Genomic DNA, 9,211 nt, shown 5'->3' with positions numbered 1-9,211 from the left:
TAGGTCAGGCCCTGTATTCTATGATGTGTGGGATACAAAAAGGAAGCACTAAAAATGTTGATTAAGCTCATTGTTGACTCTATGATGTAGAAGTGCCACTTAATATCAGCTCCAAGCAGATGACACTCTCACTAGCCCTATCATATCCACCCATAAAATAAAGATTTTTTAAAAAGAGAGAGATGAAAGGCCAAATTTGACCTTTAACCTTTGTCTTCTATATCTTAGCCAGGGATCAGGCTCAAAGAATTGGGAAAGCCCTGGTATCAGTGTCCCAGTCGTGTGTGGAAAGCAGAAGGGGACCCGCAGAGAGTGGGAGGGGATAGCTAGTTTCTATTCTATTAATCATAGAAGAAATGGAGGTCATTTAGGTCATTTACTAACTTAAAATTTTATTTTTATTCTTTGAGATAAACTATCCTGATAATTTTTTTCAGATGGCATATCTTTTCTAAAATCACCTTTAAAATCATTGATCATCCCGTGTAGCCTGCATTCATCCTCATGGACTCTATATAGGGTGAGTCATTAGGGGTCAAAAAGGCATGTGAGGATACAACTACTGGATTGAGGCCAAATGACACAGGGTAATTGGCATAGTGGTGTGCAACCAAGAAGGAGGGTTGTCATTTGTTCATTTGTTGAAATATATTTTTATTGATTCTGGAGAGGAAAGGAGAGGGAGAGATAGGAACATTAATGATGAGAGAGAATCATTTATCAGCTGCCTCCTGCACGTCCCATACTGGGGATTGAGCCCACAACCTGGGCATGTGCCCTGACTGGGAACCAAACTGTAACCTCCTGGTTCGTAGGTCGACGCTCAACCACTGAGCCATACCGGCTGGTTGAGAATCGTGGTGTGTTTTTTTAATGGGTAGTGAGGAGTAAAAGTAATCTCTGCACTCATACATTATTCTTGATTACATATGGCAACACAAGATGACGGGATAAAACATTCCATGTCTGTCCGTCCCCCTCCTGCCCTAGCATGACAGCTCTGCAGAGGCCTTGCTGAGATTTGCCTTGGGATGAAGACCTAGCCCGAGCAACTGGTGTAAACAGGCAGAATTCTTTCCAGGGATTTCTCCAATTACCTGCGTATGGCAAAAAATAAATAAGTTATCACGAAATATTGATTCAGAGCTAGGAGATTCGTTTCAGTTATTTACTTTCCCAAATTAGTCTGACAGAGACTGATCAGTGTTAGAAAGCTTTTAACCCTACTTTGAGCCACTACAACTCAATGGCTATATAGTCCCACCAAATTGTGGTGTATAGTATCTATGTTTTGTTTGTAACAAGATTTTTTTAAATATCAACATGCCTTATTTTTAATGTCAAGTAGTCATTTTGATTTATGCCACCCTTTGGAAACTAAAAGTCACAAGATGAGTGTTTTCCTGATAACAAGGTAATTTTTTAAATGCCCCTCCCTTTTTTACATTAAATTAGCTAATATGAATCCTAACCAGGTCAAGTCTAACAGCATCCCAGGTAACAGAGAAGGACTACTTCAGATTTCAGAAATAAATATGTCTCTATATATTTATCTGGCTGCTGGTTAACTAGTATTTTATAAAACCTATTGGACATGAAAAGTGCTATTTGGGCATTTAAGCACATGTTCCAAAATTTGTTCACTTCAAATCACATATTTTTTAAACTGTGTATGTGTAAGTGAATAAAATAATTAGGATATAATTTTAATAAATAATTTACATCTTAACTCATTTCAATATAGATTCTGGAAATGTCATTTTTAACATGAATTCCATGCAGCAATGTAACAACTATTTATAATTTCAGTGGTGACTTACATAACTTACATAAAGCAAGATGTTGCCTACTTATACAGACATTACCTCATAAAATGATAGTACCTCACTATGTCAGGCGCCTATAAGTAATTGTATGACATTCTGAAATGAATTTAAAACTGCCCCTTTTGATTAAGTGCAGTAATATCAGAATTCATGTTAAAGTTCATATGTCAGCCAAATTAATTATATTAAATTGAGAAGAATGAATTAATGAGAAAATTATTTATTGTAATTATTTAACCCTTTTAATTAGCTTGTCCTGCTTGGGACATTCATTGAGCGTTCTAAAAAGCTGCTAGACATTTATTATAAAGCTTGATTGAAATGTTATATGAGTGTATTACTGGGTGTGTGCTTTATTACTTATCAGCTAGAACAAAAGGCTACCTTTTAGGACATGATCAAAATGCTAAATTAAATATCTGGTGCAAATGAGTTGTAGAAAAATAACCAAATGAAAACAGCAAATTGTAAAAGGGTCCCACTGACAACTCCAAAGGCTGTAATTTCGAATGCAGACCTTTTTCCTGACACGTCCTGGCCCCAGGCCCTGTTTTCGCTCCTCCCTGAGAGCATAGGAATGATTCAGCTATCTCCAGGGCAGGTGAAACCTCAACTCCTCCAGGACGCCTTTCCCTCGAATGGCATATGTAGTTTTGTTTGCCCAGGTCTTGGGAGGTTGGAATGAGGAAGAACTGTGGGCTGAGGTTTCAGGTTGGCTGGTAATTGTTTAGTGTTCATGTTTGAGAAGGGTCGAACTTTCTCAAGGATCTTTCATTTCCTAACACTAAATACCCTTCAGCCCACCAGCATCATGGTAAATCCTGCTTCCATTTAGGAAGCTCAGCCTCCACTGTGGCTGCCTTCAGAGCAGGGGGTCCCAATCTCCCATTACAGAATTTTAGCTCCAGACACCTCAAGAATAAGAAAATATGTTTCAAGATCCCAATTTATCATAGTGTAAACTGTCCAATAAAGTAGCAGGATACAAAATAAATATTCGGAAATAAGTTCCATTTTTTAAAATATATTTTTATTGATCTCAGAGAGGAAGGGAAAGGGAGAGAGAGATAGAAACATCAATGATGAGAGAGAATCATTGATCGGCTGCCTCCTGCACACCCCCTTACTGGGGATCGAGCTCGCAATCCAGGCACGTACCCTTGACTGGAATTGAACCCACAACTCTTCAGTCCTCAGGCCAATGCTCTATCCACTGAGCCAAACTGGCTAGGGCAAGTTCCATTTTTATACAACTAGAGGCCCAGCGCCGAGACCCAGACCCACCGCACTGGGCAGGAGGTGGGACCCAGACTGACTCCCGCTGGGCCAGGCAGGAGACAGGACCAGACTGACTCCCGATGCACTGGGCGGGACGCCCAGACCCAGACTCACTCCCGCTGCGCCCCAAGACCCAGAGTCAAGTCTCCGCCCACCCATGTGCACCTCGCCATGCACGCAGCCCTGCCCACTCACACACGCCTCGCTGCACACACAGCCTCCTGGTGACCAGTCTTTGGTCGTTACGACGCGGCGTCATGGTCAAAGGGTTTTTATAATAGAGATAATGCATTATCAAAAAGAGAAATTAAGAAAATAATCCTATTTACAATTGCATTCAAAAACTACCTTGGAACAAATTTAACCAAGAATTTTCTATTCTAGGAAAATTATAAGACATTGAATAAATTGAAGATACAAATAAATGAAAGCATATCCATACTTATGGATAGAAAGAATTAGCATCGTAAAAAGACTACCCAAAGCAACCTATCGTTTCCATAAAATTCCTATCAAAATACCAATGGTCTTATTCACAGGGTTAGAACAAATAATCCAAAAATTTATATAGAATCACCAAAGACCCCAAATAGTCACAGCAATCATTAAAAAGAACAAAGTTGGAGGAGTCACACTACCTGACATCAAACTGTACTACAATCAAAACAGCATGGCACTGGCATAAAATCAGAAATATAGATAAGTGGAGCAAAATAGCCCAGAAATAACCCATACCTTTATGGTCAATATTTAACAAAGGAGGCAAGAACATACAATGGGTAAAAACAGTGTATTCAATGAATGATGTTGGGAAAATTGGGCAGATACATGCAAAAAAATGAAACTAAACCACCTTCTTACACCATACCCAAGAATAAATTCCAATGGATAAATACTTAAATGTTAGACTTAAAGCCATAAAAATCCTAGATGAAAACATAGGTAGTAAAATCTTGGACATTTATCATACCAATATTTTTTCTGATATATCCTGGGCAAAGGAAACGAAAGACAATATAAGCAAATCAAACTAAAAAGTTTTTGGAAACCATCAACTGTAAAGGAAACCATCAACAAAATAAAAAGACAACCTACTGAATGGAAGAAGATAATTGCCAATGATACATCCAATAAGGGGTTAATATCCAAAATTTATTTTAAAAAAATTCATACAACTCAATACCAAAAAGAATGAACAATCCAATTAAAACATGGGCAGAGGACCTGAATAGACACTTCTCCAAAGAGGACATACAGAGGGCCGATAGACATATGGAAAGATGCTCAGTGTCAGTAATCATCTGAGAGATGAAAATTAAGACCACAATGAGATTATCATCTCACACCTGTCAGAATGGCTTTCATCAGTACCTCAACAACAAATAAGTAGCGGTCTATAAACAGTATGGAGGATCCTCAAACAATTACAAATAGAACTACCTTATGACCCAGCAATTCCACTTCTGGGTATATGTCCCCCAAAAAAACAAAACACTAAATCAAAAAGATATATGCATCCCTATGCTCCTGGCAGAGTTACTTAAAATATCTAAGACATGGAAGCAACCCAAATGCCCATCAATAGATGAGTGGAGAAAGAAGTTGTAGTACCTATATACAATGGAATATTACTTGGCCATAAAAACAAATGAAATATTACCATTTGCATCAACATGGATAGACCTAGAAGGTATTATGCTAAGTGAAGTAACTCAGAGAAAGAAAAATACCATATGATTCCACTTATACTATGTGGAATCCAAAGAACAAAATCCAATGAACAAACAGAATATAAACAGCCTCAGAGATGCAAAGAACAAACTGATGGTTGCCAGTTGGAAGAGGGGTTGGAGGCCTGGGTGAAAAAGGTGAAGGGAGTAAGGAGTTTAACTGGGAGTTACAAGATAATGGGGATATAAAGCACAGCATAGGGAATATAGTCAATTGTTGTTAGATAGGACAAAGGTCGAAAACTTGGGCAGTTCCAAATATTATTCCTTGCTAAATGTTAAAATACAGCACAGCATTTTGCAGACGCAGCAGTAACAGGCTGAGCTGACAGGAGCTCAACTGGAGGAATGTGGCCAATTGCAGAGAAGAAATCGACCTGTACATAAGCAATAGCTAAGCCGCCCTTCAAGGAGGCAGGGCTGTGGATAGGAATCCCGTCTCCTTTATTTGCTGCAAGTAAATAAAACTACCTTGCAACCACCAGGTCTCATTTTTTAATAGAAAACTCAGGTGGCAAATCCCTTGAATTCAGTAGCAATAATATTGTAGTAATATGTAGGATGCCTGGTGGGTCCCTGAAATACCCAGGGGCTCACTTCATACATTGTATAGTTGCCTAACTGTGCTGTATACCTGAAACTAAGCCTATCTAATAAAAGGCTAATATGCAAATCAACCAAACCGTGGAATGACCAGTCGCTATGATGCGCACTGACCACCAGGGGGCAGACGCTGAACGCAGGAGCTGCCCCCTGGTGGTCAGTGCGCTCCCATAGGGGGAGCGGTGCTCAGCCAGAAGCCAGGCTCTAGGCAAGCAGACATCCCCCAAGGGGTCTCTGACTGTGAAGGCACAGCCCAGGCTGAGGGACCCCCTCCCCCTCCCCCAGTGCACAAATGTGATGCACTGGGCCTCTAGTATAAAATAATATTGAATGTCAACTGTAACTAAACCTTTTTTAAAAAATCATAGGAGACTATGAAGATTATAGGAGACAACTGTGTCAGCAGCAACAACAAAAACCAGGAAGAAGGAAACCCAAAATCAAATTTGAATTATGATTGCTCTTGGCAATAATGGGGGTTAAAGAGCAACAGTTTCCGAGTACAGTCTGAAGAAAGGGCTGATAATAAAGGCAGAGAGTGCGTTTCAGCAAGGTGAGGAGCAGGTTGAGAGAGCAGACGCTGTTCCGGGATCCCAGGATTGTTTGACCTGCCAAGAAGCAAAACCAAAGACACAGCTCCTCCCTTCCCAGGAAACGAAACCTAACCCAGTGCAGACTCGGGCAGCAGAAGATAAGAGAGGCTCACACTTCCTGCAGCCAGCTCTGCGGCCAGCAGCTCTCCTGTCCCTGCCGGAGCGTCACGATGGAGCTCAGCCTAACCCCGGCCAGAAAACTGGACAAGTTCATCGAAGACCACCTCCGGCCAGACACGCCTTTCCGCAGGATGGTCAAAAAAGCCGTCAATGCCATCTGCAGTTTCCTCAAGGAGAGGTGTTTCCAAGGTGCCCCCCACCGTGTCCGGGTGTCCAAAGTGGTGAAGGGCGGCTCCTCGGGCAAAGGCACGACCCTCAGAGGCCGCTCTGACGCTGACCTCGTGGTCTTCCTCAGCGAGCTCAGAAGTTTTCAGGAGCAGTTGGATCGCCGAGGGGAGTTCATCTGGGAAATCATACGACAGCTGGAAGCCTTTCAGAGAGAGACGGGAGTGGAGTTTGAGATCCACAGGCCTCGATGGGAGAAGCCCCGCGCGCTCAGCTTCGTGTTCCGGTCCCCCTGGCTGGACGAGAAGGTGGAGTTTGATGTACTGCCCGCCTTTGACGTCCTGGGTCAGTGGGCCGAAGGTCCTGAGCCGCACATCCACGAGGGCTACAGACCTGACCCCCAGATCTACGTCCGGCTCATCAACGAGTGCACACGCCTGGGGAAGGAGGGCGAGTTCTCCCCCTGCTTCACCGAGCTGCAGCGAGCCTTCCTGCGGCAGCGGCCGACCAAGCTCAAGAGCCTCATCCGCCTGGTCAAGCACTGGTACCAGCTGTGCAAGCAGCGCCTGGGGAAGCCGCTGCCGCCGCAGTACGCCCTGGAGCTGCTGACCGTCCACGCCTGGGAGCGCGGGTGCCAGGAGACCTGCTTCAGCACCGCCGAGGGGTTTCGGACGGTCTTGGAACTAGTCGTGCACTACCCGCAGCTTTGCGTCTACTGGACTAAGTATTACGACTTCGAAAATCCTGTCATTTGTCAATATCTGATGACACAGCTCAGGCAACCCAGGCCCGTGATTCTGGACCCAGCTGACCCTACAGGAAACGTTGCAGGTGGAGGCGGCTGGCAGCGGCTGGCACAAGAGGCTGCAGCCTGGTTGAGGTACCCATGCTTGAAGAATTGGGATGGGTCTCCAGTGGACTCCTGGGACACAGGGCTCCCAGGAGAGAGAGAAGATAGATAGCTCGACCTGCACAACAGATGGTGATGATGGACAGGACTCTGAATACCATACCTACAAACGATACCAGGAGGACGAGAGCTGGACATGTGCCATCCTCTGAAGCCAGTGTGTCTTCGGGGACAGGGCTCCAGGGCCATGTGGGCCCGCCTCCTCCTTCCCAGGGGGCCACTGTTGATTCAGAGAGGATAGAGGACTGCACCAAGCCAGCAGTGAGTAGGGCAGACCTAGGACCAAAATCCAGGTCTCCTGACCCCACCCTTCCCACTATTCTGTGCTTCTCTTCTTTCATCAGCCCCGCCTCACCCCACCTATTCTCAGACAACAAGAGAAATATAGACAAAAAGAGTGGAATTCCAGCCTTGACTTTCTTCTGTGCCTGGCGGGAGGGTTTCGGTCCCATTTATTGTCACTTGCAATAAAAATAATCACACAAAAAAAGAGTAAATTGTCAAAAGACCACCTTGAAAAAACAATACATGTTTCAGTAAGAGGAGAGAGAACCCATCGGCCTGCGGATTGAACAGCCCCAGGTTCGATTCTGGTCAAGGCCACATGCCTGGGTTGCAGGCTGGCTCCGCAGTGTGGGGCGTGCAGGAGTCAGCAATCAATGATTTTCTCTCATCATTGATGTTTCTGTCTCTCTGTCCCCCTCCCTTCCTCTCTGAAATTCAATAAAAATATATTTTTTAAAAAAGAAAAGAAAGAGGACAGAGAAGAGAGCTTTTCTCTCTCTGACTAAACCATGAATGAGAGGGAGTCTGCAGGAAGAAGAGGCCAGGAATCAGAGAACCTAGATTCTTCTGGCCTCTCCACTGTTACTCTCCGAGCGTCCCTGTGCAATTCAAGTGGGCTCTCGAAGGTTCCACTCCTCATGTGTAAAGTGGAGATAAGAGCGTTGAGCCTCTCTCCCAGACTTATATTGAAGCCCAAGGGAAAGCATTTTTAAAAAAGGAAAGGTAATACTCAAATGTAATATGTTCACAATTTTATAGAAGTCATAACTTTTCTGAAAATCTATCAAGCCAAAATTTTTATCTATCATGTTGTTTTTTAAGAAGAAATAGACACAAAATAATTACTTTTACAATCCATATGTGTGATTCTATTGTGCAACATACACAGAAGGGAAGACTTCATGAGCAGTGTTAACATAGTACACTACACGCTGTAATTAAAAGCAACCATTTCTGCTAATGTGAACATTTTATTCAAGATCTTTTTAGATTTCTCATTGTTTTACTTACCACCCTTCCCCTAACAGAGTCAAATATCAGAGGGAAGGCAGGGGAGGGTGGAGCAGGGAAGAGATCAACCAATGAACTCATATGCGTATATGCATAACTCAAGGACACAGACAGTGGGTAGTGAAGGCTTGGAGGGAGAGAGAGAGCAATGGGGGAAGAAAGGGGACACATGTAACTTTCAACAATAAAGATTAATTTTAAAAAATGAGAACAGAAAAAAAGAACACCCTCTTTTCACAATCATCTAAATTCTCTTCTGATAGAATCTGGCAGTTTGAGCTTTCCCAATAGCCATCTACACCTAGAGGACAGAGATGAACTTTATTTCAAATCCACTCTTTCCTTCTGTTTTATCTCCCTGCTCCCTTGCAGCTCTCTCCTGGACTTCAAAGCGGCTGTGTGGTTTGCCTTTCAGAAAATCAGTGGCTGGTAGATGAAAAGCAGCTCTTGCTTATCTCCCACCTGCTCAAGGTGATTCTGCTCAGGAGCATCTGTGTGAGATCCACTGCCATGTTTCCTTGCAGAGCGGAGAAGTAAAGTGATTACATACTCAAAACCCACCATAAGGAGAGAGTGATGCCCATTTTAAATGGATAGAATCACATCACATGCAAATATATTCATAAGAATAAGTAGAGTGATGGAGTCCTGGTGTTTAGAGTATAAATGTAGTGTTTCTGGTTGTGACCC

At 43.2% G+C, this 9,211-nt stretch overlaps 1 protein-coding gene across 1 annotated transcript; it reads left to right on the top strand.

The window, feature by feature from the left end:
* The first annotated feature begins 6,013 nt into the window (after positions 1 to 6,013).
* Positions 6,014 to 7,715, top strand: LOC132214450 (2'-5'-oligoadenylate synthase 1-like). The gene has a single exon (XM_059661742.1). The coding sequence runs from the start codon at positions 6,201 to 6,203 to the stop codon at positions 7,275 to 7,277; it is 1,077 nt and encodes a 358-aa protein (XP_059517725.1). The 5' UTR covers positions 6,014 to 6,200; the 3' UTR covers positions 7,278 to 7,715.
* Positions 7,716 to 9,211: the final 1,496 nt, after the last annotated feature.

The sequence above is a fragment of the Myotis daubentonii genome, chromosome 1 (genome assembly GCF_963259705.1).
Source record: "Myotis daubentonii chromosome 1, mMyoDau2.1, whole genome shotgun sequence".
Classification (NCBI taxonomy): Eukaryota; Metazoa; Chordata; class Mammalia; order Chiroptera; family Vespertilionidae; genus Myotis; species Myotis daubentonii.
Note: the sequence above shows the minus strand (reverse complement) of the source record. Positions and strands in the feature narration are given on the sequence as shown.

Coding starts and splice junctions, on each gene's coding strand:
- LOC132214450 (XM_059661742.1), top strand. CDS start 6,201: ATGGAGCTCAGCCTAACCCCGGCCAGAAAACTGGACAAGTTCATCGAA.